Genomic DNA, 14,373 nt, shown 5'->3' on the forward strand with positions numbered 1-14,373 from the left:
TGAAACATCTTTCTGGACTTTGTCAGGAAGCTGGAGTGGCTGGAAAAAAAACCTTGCATGCATGGGTAGAACTTATAAAGTCACACAAAGAGGATTTGAACCAGAACCCTGTCACTGTGAGGCCAAGGTAGTAACAACTTTTAAACAATTCTGTACTGTTGAGATGAAGGTTTTACAGTTGTAGTGTGTAGAGTACCCTTTAAAATGAGAACTATTATTCTTAAAGAGTATATGACTACATAACTGACTATATTTATAGGTTTTGTTTGGCAAAATCATTATGAATAAAACCACTCAAAAGATTAAAATGTTGCTGACTAATGGACAAACTCACAGGTTAGAACCCAGAGGCTCCAAAGAAACCACAAAGAGTTTAAGTAACTGCTTGACTAAGTCACGATCAAATCATGATGAAATAACGGTGGAAGAAAAAACAAACTTGCTGAGTAAAGAGAATCAGAGGAGAAAATAGTTATAAGACAAATCCCAGTTGTGATCATCACCAGAATCTGAAAAGCACAGACAGAAAATGTGGACCAAACCAACAAGAAGAACTCAACAAACAACAACATTTGAAAGGAAAGCTACGTCTGCAGATAGGAATATGCCTCTCTGGGGTATGGGGAACACCAGACTAGCACCAGACATCCCAGGCTGGGTCACATTCCTACCACTTTAGATTTCTTGGCAGTATAGGAAACAATCTTTGTTTTTTACACAATCACAAAAGCTTCCAACGACATCTTTACAATGTTGTAGACTGATTCACCTTTGCTGAGTCACACATTTTACAAACTTCTCATTTCCGATATACGTAAGGTGTTGTCGGTCTATGTGTGTGGTCATCGGGTGCGGAGGGAAGAATGAGATGTGGAAAAAGGAACGGGACTGTGCGGAACTTTATCTGCTGTGAGAAATATCGTGGAGGTCCACTTGACTTTCCGTAAACTTTCCATTCTGTTTTTTTGGCATCATACATATGTAGACATGTCTTTTGTAGTGAGCAATACTTTCTCAAGAAGAAAAAAAGATCTTACAGTAATTTCCTCAATTTCCCTAAGGAAAGAGGTCAGCAGTCTAGACTGGTCAGTAAAATAAAACCTTCGCCTCTGACAAAAAAAAAAAAAGAAAAAAAAAAAATCTTCATCACAGTCTTAACCTACTGGAATGAGCCGGTTTGCGATGGGCTTGTTTCAATTAGTTTCACCCACGACTGTAAAACGGAGGTCACGACTTGTTCTGATAGATAGTAATTTAGAGACAAGTGCAGTCTTGATCTGGCCTCTAATTTATCGGTTGCACGCACACACTGAGTATTCTGATATGAATACGCTTTTAGTTTCTTCTCCTTTTGCCTAACAGAAACGCTGACATCATGGGGCAACATTCCTATTTATACATAGGCAGACTGGTCAGAAGGAGTTGTGACAACGCAAACAAGCAGAAAACTTTACCTTGCACTTTATTTAAATGTTTTATTTCATTTCTGCAATATATTTTTATTATTTTTAGTCTGAATGCTAATGCACTCTTATAGTAAATTATATGGGGGGTTTCCACATGATCACACTGTTCTCTTGTGTGATTAACATTGTTTTGTCTGTAACACAAACCTTTTTCTGCGTCAGATTCATTATCTCACGTTTCATGTGTAGGCGACCTTTTAAAAATAATATACTCCAGTGTCACAGGTAGTTGTTGTCTAAATGGTAGTATAGGGACACAAGGAAAAAAGAAGTCAGCTGTTTTACGTCAACAAAGCTGTAATCATAGCTGTTCAGATACCTATTTCCTGCTTGAATAATTTTTAAAATAATATGGATTGGGTACTAAAATAGAACAAAAACTGGTTGTGAAACATAAAAAATGTGAAGAACGTGACTTTTATTTTCTTCCTTTTCTTTTCTTTTTTTTTTTAATATTGCTGACATTATATTAAATCAAGAGGGATTGACAATTTTACCACTCCTCAAAAATGCATACACACCAGAAAACAGAGCACAATGATAAGAAAAGATTTATCTATTGTCAAAGTGGTTTATTACAGTATTTCTCCATTGGTTTGGCTCACTTCTTGAAACAGAAATGACATTCTCAAAAACAGAATGGAATTTCTCATTAATTTCATCAAACTGCAAATGTCTCAACGTCTCAGTACATAGTGCAGGTAGCCTATATTTAGCCCAATTTTCAAGTGAATAGATCTTGTAAACTGATTGTTGATTCTCAGTCTAATGGTTGTTCACTCCAAAATGAGTCAGCATCATTTAAGTCATCACATGCACAATAGTCTGTTCAATCCTCAAAATTAGTCAAGAACATAATTCCATGAATACCATATATGAATCCCTTGGAACGTTTTATACATTTATTATTATTTTGATTTGATCCCTGAAAATGAGAGAGGTCTCTTAGGGCCTCACCTACCACTATATGTTACTGTAAACCTAAAAACCTTTTTTTTTTTTTCCGTTTTATACAAAATTGTATTTTGTTAGCTATATAAAAACAGTACAGTAACCATTGTCAATAGAGGACTGAGCTAAAACTGAAAGGTGGACACGAGGGAGGTTTCAATGGTCCTCTGCTATAGTGACAAAACATCTAATCATTTTGACTGGCAGTGCCTACACAATGCCAAAGGGATGAAGGATTTTGGGGGCACTGACTGTTTAAATGAGAAGGAAATTTATTTTTGACACGAGTGAATTGTTTTAGGAGAGAAATGAGCTTTTGCAGGTGAACCATGGTGTTGTGCCTAAACATCCACATTATTTTGGCAAAAGCACCAAGAGTTTTGAGAATGTCCGGTCTGCTTAAAGAAATCAGGTAAAGCAATTGAGAAGGATCTTTGCCATTTTGGTGGCACTGACTCTTTACATGGGAAAGGAATTTAGTTTCCAAGCATGAGTGAACAGTTTTGGGAGATATCTTAGATTTTGCAAGTGAGCTATAGTGTTGTGCTGAACTGTAAGACTGTTTTGCCAAATGATGTTAGAATTTTCAGAATGTAATTTCTGTTTCAAGAAATGAGCCAAACCAATGGAGAAAAACTGTAATAGAATAAACATGCAAGTAAAACTACACTAGTTGAATCTCATTTGACCCAGGATGTATTTTATTTTGAAAGGAACTTGTATGTGATGCTGCTAAAAGTAGAAAAAGAAAAAAAAATTACACTGCTTTAGTGCAATAATTATTTTTATTATAATGCTAAATTTTAGAATGACTGGCTTAGTGACCATAAAAACATAAAGTGTATTTTTCTAAACGGTGATGTGGGACTTTTCTGTTTTTGTCAGTAGCTGGTCCATATTGCTCTTGGCGTTAATAATGGTTACCAATCCCTGATTTAGATGGACTAAAAATTGAGATCTAACTAAGTTCTTATTACTTCCTATAATACGTTTTTATTGCACCATAAAAGTTTGTTTTAACCGTCAGTAGAACAAACATGTTTCCAACGACTAAATCTAGTGATGTTTTCTTGTGTTTCACTGTCATCTAGAGGTCACATTTTGTCATTACAAAAAAAACAAAACAAACAAAAAAAAACCATGCAGTTTGGCCCTTTGGCCGCTTGGAGGCGATGGCGGCAAAAGCGGGAATTAATCGATCGCCGGGGGCGCTGAGCAGAGGAAGTCAGGAAACTGCCTGCTTTCCTGTCTGTGACAGCCGCGTCAAGGCAAAAGGCCGGGAGCTCTGCCCGCTGCAGTTGAACCTCTCACCACCGCAGACATGTCGAAGAACACCGTCTCCGCCCGCTTCAGGCGAGTGGACGTGGACGAGTACGACGAGAACAAATTCGTGGACGAGGAGGACGGAGGAGAAAACCAGATCGGTCCCGATGAGGCAGAGGTGGACTCTCTGATCAGACAATATCCTTCAGATGATATGCTAGCTTACGTGTTGTTGTCAGTGAATATTTTGCAGAAGAAAGCGGAACACTGGAACTTTTTCTGTGCTGGTCTCTGCTGCTGCATGATGGGCGTCTTGCTAGCAGCCTCGTCTCTGTTCAGACTTGCTTAACAATCATCACATTCCTGGGATTTTTCCAGGGTGAACAGGCCGCTTTACTCTGTGTTATCACATAGGGGACCTCTATGGGTTACAATTTAGCTTTGCTAGCCTTAACCAAAGCTAAAACCCTCGTTTAAATGTGGTAATCACTTGTTTCAAGTGTGGAGCTGAATTCTGTTGAGTTTCTTTGATTCTGCTCTAAAAAAAATAAGAGGAAATGGTCGGTTGCCGCTTGACTTCCTAATAAGGCTCGAAAGTGCCGAACTTCCTCATTTGAGAAGCTCCTCCCCCTTCATGATTTCACTGTTAGAATCTAAATATCAGAATTTAAATGACATGCAGGAGACAGCATTAAAAAATTAGTGTTATTTTTATGGAGGAAATAAGATTTTTTTAAATGCAGAAAACTAAACATATTTCTGAGAATTTATTCCTCAAGTTGGTGTAGTTTAAAAAGCGGATTGAGTTTTTGGGGTGTTGCTGTTCTATCTATGTTGCAGTCTTAACATTATCCTCACAGGAAACCTCATGGAGGCTTTACAGGCAGTTCTGAAGAACCCACCAATCAATACAAAGAACCAGAACGTTAAGGTGGGCTCAGATTTTTGCTGCATCAAAGTGTGTCTTATCAATTTATGTTACTGTAAAATCATACAAAATATGAGTTACAAATTGAGTAATAAAAAGGGCTAAATAAGGTGCATGTACATTTGTTGAGATTTATATACAGGATAGGAACTAAGTCAACGGTAGTAGCTGAGTTTTGTCCTCCGTCTGTCCAGGATCGCGCTGAGGGTCTAGTGCTGAAGGTGCTCAGTGCCTTTAAAAGCAGCGACATTGAGAAAGGGGTGCAGTCCCTGGATAAGAACGGCGTAGACCTGCTGATGAAATACATTTACAAAGGGTTTGAGAGGCCGTCGGAAAACAGCAGTGCAGTGTTGCTTCAGTGGCACGAAAAGGTAAGTTTTAAAAGTCCCATCTAGGCATGTGAAATTATCTTCTCCACAAATGACCCATCCCCTGGGGAGGGGCAGTGATCTGCAGGCATACGTGCTCAAGAACCACTTGGTTGGTTTGAACCCCCCCAATCCAACCCCTTAATGCTGATTGCAAGTAGGGCTGCACGATATGAGGAAAACATGCAATTTGCGATATTAGTGATTAACATTGCTATGACGATATACCGTGCAATACATGAACAAATAACAAAACATCTAAATTCATCATTTTCACTTCACTGCAACAGCTTAATTTAAAAAAAAAAAGGCAACATAACTTAAATTATACTCCAATTCACCCTCGTCTACAGAGGAGGCGGCCAATCTAAGATCAAAGGGCTCCATCCAATTGGTCAAATGCATAAAGGGATTTATTTAATTTGTTAAATACTTGAAGCTGTCATAAGATTATTTTAGCACATTTAAGGTTACCATTCATCACAATTTTCATCAACTTTTGCAATATGCGTATTGTACAGCTTGATGTCGCGATAATGATAAATTTGTGATTTATTGTGCAGGCCTAGTGTCAAGTGTGGAAGGTCTCATTTCAATTTGACCATGGATTTGAACTCATGACCTTCCGCTATCCCCAATTTTAAGATTTCTACCAATGGAAGCAAATGGCGCCAATCTAAAAGGATCCGTCAGGGAAATTACTTTTTAGACTTGATTTATAAATCTTTTAAAAATCAGATGTACAGTTTTTCCCGAAATGAGGCATTTGTTCCTCTAAATTCTTCCTTTTAATAGCTGGTTGTATGTGTGTGGGATGTTCAAATAGGTCATGTTCCAGATCCTCACTGACGCAAGCTGTACTTTGGTCTTCTTGGTTTGCTGCAGCTGCAAAAATAGCCAGCTGACTTAATTTCTTTTTTTTTTTTCTGGGTTACGTTCACAGGCTCTTGCTGCTGGAGGAGTGGGCAGCATCGTCAGAGTACTAACGGCGAGGAAGACGGTCTAAAAGCAAAGCAGTGGAAGAATCCACTTCACATCACTGACACACTGCACTGTTCACGTACCAGATGGCTTACCAACGAGACGCCGATTTGTTCAAGGCGAGATGAAACTGGAGCGTAAGTTCAGGGTCGCGATGAGTTAACATCAGATTCCATGGTCTTGTCCTTTTCATGAACACAGCTCGCACCACACTCCTCCCAGGGTGCTACACTTAACCTCCCGTCCGTATGTGCGTGCTGATTCTCTGATCTGCTAACCACCACCCCAACCTCGCCTGCGTCACACCTGTAAATGTGTTCAGCGTGTGACCAACTGGGAAGAGATAAATTATTCATCTTTCATGCAACCTTTGCTCCTCTTCTGAATGTTTTTTTTAACCCATCAAAATCAGGAGACTTGATTCAAATGTTAGATCTGCTTCCTATGCACTCATACAGTGTTAGAATACACCAGCGACTAATTGTAATTAATCCTGGATTTACTTCTACATTAACACTAGAGGATTAACACCCCCCCCCCCCATCCCTTGACATATTTGTTTCCCATCACCATCATGCTACATGACAGTTTAATGGAAGCAGTAAATCCTCTCAGCAGGCCTCTCCTGAAAGGCACAGTCACAGATGGAGGGTGGCGAGTTTGACCACAAGGGTCGGCACGCACCTTGGGAATGTGAGGAGGATTATTACCCACCATGCATCTCCATAACCGCCCCCTTTTTTAATCCCACTTTGCCGCGCCTGACATGTACACGCTCCCTCTGCTACTGAACAGGGCATTATGTGACATTGTTGGTACTGTTTTTTGTTTTTAGGAGCTGCGTTTTTCTGTCCTTTCAGGAAATCCTACCATCACATGTGTAGGCACACATTTCTTTTAATTTAAAAAAACCCCAAAACATCCAGTTAAAAATGTTTTTTGTTTGAAATAACTGTCAAAGGCCAAATTTGACCCAAACCCTGCTTAGTGTTTATATGACACTATTTGTCAGTAAGATGCATATCTTCCTAAAGAGAGAAAATTAATTGGAAAAAATATATTGATGTTTTGCACAAACCCTTTTTCTTTATTGAGCTTTTCTTACTGTTTTTTTTTTTACTAAACATTTTGTTTAAATTCATGCTGTAGGTTTGTAAGTTTTTTATTTTCCGAACTGAGCGTAAAGACTCCCTTATCGTACAAATCAACTCGGTTTATTTAACATCAAAACTACTGGAAATGTCTGTTTGTCTGCGTCTAATAAGCAGATTAAATCTGTTGCCAAATGATTTTTTTCTTTTTCAGTTATGTAGCCATTATCGGTGACTTATTTTCAATGCGTGCTAGAGAGGACACAACAGGTTTAGCACTGTGTAAAGGAACATCACAGCAAAGAGGTTGTGAAATATAAAGCAGCCTCCACTTTGCTTTTCATCAAATCCAGAAATGTATTTTTGTTTTTTTGTTTCCTGGATGAAGCAAAAGCTTCTGGTGGAACACAACACCGATCGTCACTTTGACTGTTTTCACTCACAGCTTGGTCATTCAGACGTCAGTGATGATGCTTCCAGACCATAGATATCTTTTTCTAATGCAGTATTGAAGTTTTGTGTGAAGACAGAGAGGTGCGGCGACGGCGGCCTCTCTGCTGCATGGAATTCTAGCTGAAGGTGAAAAGATGCAGGAGCAAACCAGACTGATGTACAAACTGCCTTATTCTACAATTTCTTTTTTTATGTTTGTGCTTTTTGGAAAAAATAATAAATGGTAAAAATGCTGTCAGTGTCTGTGCTGAAACTTTTTCTTTCAGAATGTTTGGAGTAAAATAATTCACTTTTACATATTAAACATATTATTGATGACTAAAATTAAAGGTAAACACGAGGAGCCACAGAAGACATTTTTTTCAAAATGTCTGTTATTACACTTTTATTACAAAATGGTTGAAAACTAATGAAACTGTATTGAGAAAATATATTTACAGCCATAAAAATAAAATACATCTATTTATTAGCTATTGTAAAGAACAAGATTGATATTTAAAAAGAAAAAAAATCAGCTGCTGTGGTTTTTCGTTAAGGCACGTCTATCTTTGGGTCCAAACTTGAGAATCTCTTAGAATGTAAGTGTCGAGCAAGAGTGGCCCATCGTTATGCAAATTAATCAAATTTAAGTTATAAATAAATTGAAGAAAAAAAAGTAGTATTTGAGTCAAACTGATTCAATGGATTCAAATATTTTCTTATGTGAAACCATCAGTCTCATTTTCTACTACATCCAGGTGTGGTTACTCCTCCAAAACAAGAGTTTGTCAGCATCTCCCATGGTTTAAAGTGCTCTCAGTATGGGTAGGCAGACACAGCGATGTAGACGATGAAGGTTGTCCGGTACTCGATGCCTCCGTCTTCACTAAACGAAAGGGCCCGGACCTTCATGCGGTACGTGTGGGGTTCCCGCAGGGGGCGTGTGGTGAACAGCACGCCTTTGTGATTCTCATCTCGCAGCGCGAAAGGTAACGTGAGGTCTTGGTCCACCACCGAGAAGGTAGTTCGGGTGTGCATCACTCCGTCCTGAGTGTACGCCACCAGCCTGATCAGATCCTGGTTGGAAGCGATGCCAAAGGGAAGTGACAGCAGCTTGTACTCCAGAGCATAGTGGCTCAGCGTGCACTCCAGGTCATTAGGAGGACAGTTTTTCAAGCAGAACCTAGAAGTTCAAAACAAAACACGTTGTTTGCAATCTACTGTTTCTTTGAGAATCTGCACGACTGGTAGTGATAATATTAATTTGATTATTTACCCTGTGGCTGGATCTCTTTGGTAGTTCGGAGGACAAGGAGTATCAATGCACTCGTAACTTCCTCTCATGTTGAAGCACATTCGATTCATTCCACACTGAATGTTCTGCTCCAGACACTCGTCTACATCTGCAGAGACGACACACAGCTCATGTCCAAGGAAGGATCAGTACCACAGTGAGCACAGTCCCATTGGAGGAGACTAGGTTCAATAAACTGTAGAGCTTCTCACCTTGACACGTCTTGCCGTTCATCATCAGACGGTAACCTGCAGGACACAGACACCTATGGCTTCCTGGTGTGTTCATGCACTCATGCTGGCAGGTGTCCCTCATTTCACATTCATTGATGTCTGTGAAGAAACAAATAAACCTTTGATAAACTGCTCTTTTAACCTTTGTGCTATCCTAGGCACTTTAACATTGGGAGTTGGGTCATCTAGACCCACAACGCAGTGCGCTGAACCTTTTTTTTTCAATGATTTGTGATCTTCACTGGTGTCCATGGATTACATGAAATCTTTCCACCTTTATCCACCTTTGTCATGGTAGGGAGAACACGTCAAAGTAAGGGTGGGGTCATCTAAGATAGCACAAGGGTTAAGAAGCACTTTTCAACTCCTGAACCCTTTTTTGAGCCAATCTTCTTGCTGTAAAAAGGAGCTGCTCCTTTATCCTTCATTTCCCTGCTGCTTGACCTCTGTACATTAGTTACCTAAGCAAAGGCCACCCCTGGACTCAAACCCCCTCTGACAAACGAGGGTGACCTGCAGTTTGGAAGCCTCCCTTCGGCTCCGCCTCCTGAAGCCCCTGACTGTGTTGGCGGTAAAGGAGTGGAAACTCTGAGAGGCGAGGTTGTGGTAGAGACGGGGGCTGGAGCTGCCTTCAGGAGAGGACTGAGATGAGCTGTAGATGTAGGAATAACTCTCGTAGCTGGGCAGACGCTCCAGACCCGCGCAGGACTTGCCGTCCCCCAGCAGGTGGCGCCCCGGTGGGCAGATGCAGGTGTAGCTGCCAGGAGTGTTGATGCACTGATGGGCACAAGGCTGAGGCAGCCGCTCACACTCATTTATGTCTGCCCTCAATGCAAAAGAATGACCAGCACCAAGAAAAGGACAGATAAAGAGACAGGAAAAAAGAGAAGAAGGTGAAGTGATGATAAAGAAAAAAACAAGGAAAAGGTTAATAACCCCACGGTTTGCTAATACATTTCCATGTTAACATACAGAAATGTATTGAGACTCTAACAAATTGTGTGACAACATTTCTTAGTCTATTTCAACTTATATCTGTAAAAGGCTATTATTTTTCACACTAATCTACAATTAGGTGGAAACTTTGGTTATTTAGACATAAAACATAAAAACAGTCACATATGTACACAGAGGGAATGAGAAAGCTATGCCATTTCAAAGCAACACCAGGAAAAAGCCATAGACAAGAGTAAAGATGGAAGTTTCATTAAATAATATCTCCTGTGATCAATTAGGAAAGGAAAGACTGAAAAGAAAGAAGGAAATAAAGCGGTGCTAGTCTCCTCAAGTATTTTACCCATGAACCAGTTTCCTGATTATTTATATATATATAATGATCAAACCACAAAACAAACTTTTCCCCAGTGACCTCAACTAAAGACAAATGTTCTGCTTGAAGCGTGTAAAAGCATTTAAATAATAAAGTTAAACCAGCAATCAAATAACAATACTATATTTAGTTCAGTTTTCTTTCAATTTCTTGAACAGAAAGTTTCATCTGTTGCTGCAAAGGGAATGTAAAACCGATTCAGGGTCTGCGTGGATGATATTATGGATCAAAAAATATACCATCAACATTTTAAGAGGTGATTTACTTATTTAAAACCACAAAACAGTCATATATTTATACCACACTTAAATGTTTTATAACAGAACAGGGTGCAAATGTGAAAAATAAAGATTAAAAATCCCCAAAATAGAATAACATTTTGTCTTGAAATTTTCAAATCTGTACTGATTGATAAAAAATGGAGAGTTTTAAAACACTTGTCTTGTGCAGGTCTCCACAAGCAATTGCGGTTTTACCTTGTTCCACTAATTGGCTTTCACTTAACCGTGAAAGAAGACGAGCAGCACACAGCTATGATAAATCCTGCTTTCAGAGGACCAGCAAACATAGGACAGGTAGAGTGCCAGAAGACATGTTGGACAGCCCAAATAAGCAGCAGTGCTTTATAAGCAAGCTCCAGAACAACTATGAACCTCAAAAGATTTCAGCCTTTCTGCACAAAAAAGTGGAATACTGCTTAAAATTAATAGAATGTTAAGAAAACATTAGTTTATTTTCACCAAAACCTGTTTTTGTTGACAAAAAGAAACTTTACAGAATGCTTTATTTTGGCAGAATTGCAGTTGTTTCCTTTGCAGCAGTGGGTTATGTTAGCTGGCATTAACATGATAAACTGATCACATTTTGGCTTGGCTGAATTCTTGACATCAAGATATTTTAAATGCAAAAGCAAGCAAGCTGCAGGGAAATGTGAGAACAGAGAAATGCAGACATGTTCATGCAAAACACAGGCATGACAACAAAATCCATGATCAGAAGCTGCTAAATACAGTGTTGGTAAAATTCTTCATGTAAACAACATATTTGTAACTTTGAAATCAAATGAAAACAAACTGCTAAATCAGGATGCTAAGCACACCTTGATTGATTTTTTGAGCATTTGAGCATAAAATACGGACTTTTATAGAAAAAGTTTCTGTAAATCTCCCTGTTTGGCAAATAAAGCCTGGAAGGAATTGGACGAGGAGCCCAAAAGAAAATATTTAAAAGCAGCCAAATCCAAGGAAAGTGGTTCAGTTAAAGTCCACAAATCAGCTCAATAAAAAAGCTGCAGAGGGACAGTGTAGGATCTATGAATGGCAAGCAGGGAACTTTTTTACAAAGCAAAAATGTAAGACAATAGGCAAATCTTATAAAGAACAAATACAATATAAAGGTTGTTAGATCACAGAGTGTACTCACGTTTTTCACACATAGCTTTTGCATTTAGAAATGATTAAGAACAACAGTGTAACATATCAAAGGGTTGCTGTGCATGTGAGATTTTATTTTATCTTGTCCCTACACTAAAAATAAAAACGTCCACAGCTTTATATCTGTTCCGTGCAGAAAAAATAAGAAACAAGGCGTGAACTCACCAATGCAGGGCCGTCCCATCCCCTGAGATCTGTAGCCTCGTGGACAGGAACAGTGGTAGCTGCCTCTGGTGTTCTCACAGATCTGGTTGTAGCTGCACTGATGAGTCCCCTCTCTGCACTCATCAACGTCTACAGGACAGGAGGCCAACAGGCATCAACCACTCCGCCCGCAGAACTTTTAAACTGCTCTCTTTTTACAGCAGAGTTATTGGCTCACCTGCACATGTTCCATTCGCACCTTTGGTCATCCCACTGGGACACAGGTCAATACACGTGTAACTCCCCCGGGTGTTTTTACACAGCTGATCTGAACGACACACTCTTTGCCTGCACTCGTTTATATCTGACAAGGATGAAAAAAATACAAACAATTTTTTGTTTTTTGAAGCCCAAACAATTGCTGTCTTTGGCTGAAACACTAAATTAATTTTCTTTGTGGTTTCAGATCTTAACACAACTAAAATAATTAAGGGTCCAAATGCTTTTTTAAAGTCACAATGTGTTTCTAGCAATGTAAAAAAAATTCACTTGTGTCTTTGTTTTCAAGTAGAAGCAGGTTTGGTGCGTATTTGCTTCAATAAGTGTCAAGGGCTTAAGCATTGAGAACAAAAAGTGGTTGCTGCAAAAAAATGGTAAAATCTGTCAGGGATCGGCTGCTGATGAAAGAAAAAGGCGGTGTTTTGTTTTTTTCAGCTCCAGTTTTGCAGCACAGTAAAATAATTCATATGTACCAATAAAGTACTTTTAAATAATACATTCAGAGACAAGAGGCACTCTCACCTATGCACCGCCTGTTTCTCAGCTGGAAGCCTGGCTCACAGGAACAGCGGTAGCCACCAATTGTGTTGAAGCAGCGCTGGTTACAGGGATTGGACTCCTGACACTCATTCACATCTAAACACCACAGAGCAAGTTCTACATGAGCCCTAAGAACAGTGATGAAATACCAGTTCATTGGTAGTTTGCATACCCATGCAGTTGAGACCATCAGTTGTTCTTCTGAAGCCACGCCCACAGCGCATGAGGCATCTATAAGACCCAACGGTGTTTTCGCAGTCTTGTCCGTCGTGGCACACATGTCCACTCAGAGAACACTCGTCAATGTCTAAGACAGTAGAGCAGAAAAATTATCCGAACACCTGATAATAATTGAAATGTGTGTGTACGTCTTATGTACCTTGGCAGGTCTTGCCATCAGCAGAAATGGAGAGACCTTGGGGGCAGGAGCAGTAGTAGGTGCCCATGACATTGTGGCATGTATGAGAACAGGGGTTTCCAACATCACATTCATTCTCATCTGCAACAACAGAGACTTTACCCTCACTTATCAAAGTCTTTTTTATTTTCTCTAACAGATGCCAGGATGAAGGTTACCAGCACAGTAAAGCCCAGAGGAGACCAAGATGAAGCCGTTAGGACATTGATTACTGCGATCACCTGCGTTCAACACATTTAATGCATTAAAAAAACAATAATTAGCAGACGTAAGGTATAAAGTGTTATGAAACACACCCTTAGTGATCTTTGCTTGAATTCTGTACTCCAACACCTCCTCCAGAGGGTGGTAGAGAGCACTGATGGATGTGGCGTGGAGCATTTCTACCAAGTAGGGCATCTTTCCTTTGGATGGATCATAGAAGATGGTATGGTTCCAGGAATAGGGCACGCTTTCATTGTTGATGCTGAATATTCTGGTGGACAGAGCGTAGAGCTGGCCTGGTCCCGTCTGGATGTAGTCTTCGGTGTAGTCCTGTAACAGTAAACAAGTTCAAATTTAAGGTTCTTACGCAGACATTTTTGAGCAGTTCATCCAAATATACTAAAAATAAAGCACCATGCACCTTTATGCAACTGTTGAAGTTACAAAACTTGGCTACAATAAAACTTTTCAATGAGAGAACAAAACTTCAAAAAGACACTTTTTACCGGCTTTGTGGTACAGTGTCTGCCCTGAGATGGGAAGGACGTGGGTTGAAAACCAAAGACTCTCTCTGCTTGACATTCACATTAAGGGGTTGAATTGGTTGGATTGGAGGGGGATTAAACCACCAAATTGCTCCAGAGCAATGATCCCACAGGATTTAGGTCAAATAAGGAGAACAAATTTCACACAACATGGTGCGTGAGAACAACGACTTGGACTTTAACTTCTTTTTCTAACAGGTCTAATAGTTTTTTTTTTTACAATATGCTAAATTGACATATACCGTCTAATCTAATTTTATATTGATTTCAAGATAAAGGAAGCATTTTATTCATAAAAAACACAAAAAGTTACTTATCATCTGTGTACCTTGAAGTGGATGTCAGCTTGAGAGGGCAGCTGCAGGGTGTGGCCATTCACCACAATGTCTATTAATAAAACTCCATCTGAGTCCAAGCCTCTGGCAATATGGGTCATCCTTAAAATTTCACCTGACGTTGGATGAAATACGTGA

At 39.5% G+C, this 14,373-nt stretch overlaps 2 protein-coding genes across 3 annotated transcripts in view; one reads left to right on the plus strand and one right to left on the minus strand.

Moving 5' to 3' along the window:
* The first annotated feature begins 3,620 nt into the window (after nucleotides 1-3,620).
* arpc5 (actin related protein 2/3 complex subunit 5) lies at nucleotides 3,621-7,734 on the plus strand. The gene is made up of 4 exons (XM_004067941.4): nucleotides 3,621-3,878; nucleotides 4,539-4,611; nucleotides 4,803-4,979; nucleotides 5,920-7,734. Exons 1-4 carry the CDS (start codon nucleotides 3,739-3,741, stop codon nucleotides 5,980-5,982), a joined length of 453 nt encoding a protein of 150 aa, XP_004067989.1. The 5' UTR covers nucleotides 3,621-3,738; the 3' UTR covers nucleotides 5,983-7,734.
* Nucleotides 7,735-7,843: 109 nt separating this feature from the next.
* Nucleotides 7,844-14,373, minus strand: part of hmcn1 (hemicentin 1) — an 88,869-nt gene continuing 82,339 nt past the window's right edge. Inside the window, exons 96-107 of one of the 2 annotated variants that reach the window (XM_023954310.1) lie at nucleotides 14,229-14,350; nucleotides 13,448-13,685; nucleotides 13,310-13,372; nucleotides 13,113-13,232; nucleotides 12,906-13,040; nucleotides 12,716-12,829; nucleotides 12,153-12,278; nucleotides 11,936-12,064; nucleotides 9,469-9,828; nucleotides 8,987-9,106; nucleotides 8,757-8,883; nucleotides 7,844-8,663 (exon numbers count right to left, since the gene is read on the minus strand). In XM_023954310.1, coding sequence (XP_023810078.1) covers nucleotides 8,297-8,663; nucleotides 8,757-8,883; nucleotides 8,987-9,106; nucleotides 9,469-9,828; nucleotides 11,936-12,064; nucleotides 12,153-12,278; nucleotides 12,716-12,829; nucleotides 12,906-13,040; nucleotides 13,113-13,232; nucleotides 13,310-13,372; nucleotides 13,448-13,685; nucleotides 14,229-14,350 — 2,021 coding nt within the window. In that variant the 3' untranslated portion in view covers nucleotides 7,844-8,296. The remainder of the gene's footprint in view (nucleotides 8,664-8,756; nucleotides 8,884-8,986; nucleotides 9,107-9,468; nucleotides 9,829-11,935; nucleotides 12,065-12,152; nucleotides 12,279-12,715; nucleotides 12,830-12,905; nucleotides 13,041-13,112; nucleotides 13,233-13,309; nucleotides 13,373-13,447; nucleotides 13,686-14,228; nucleotides 14,351-14,373) is intronic. The other variant, XM_023954311.1, reaches the window with a different exon arrangement.

The sequence above is a fragment of the Oryzias latipes genome, chromosome 4 (assembly GCF_002234675.1).
Source record: "Oryzias latipes chromosome 4, ASM223467v1".
Classification (NCBI taxonomy): domain Eukaryota; kingdom Metazoa; phylum Chordata; class Actinopteri; order Beloniformes; family Adrianichthyidae; genus Oryzias; species Oryzias latipes.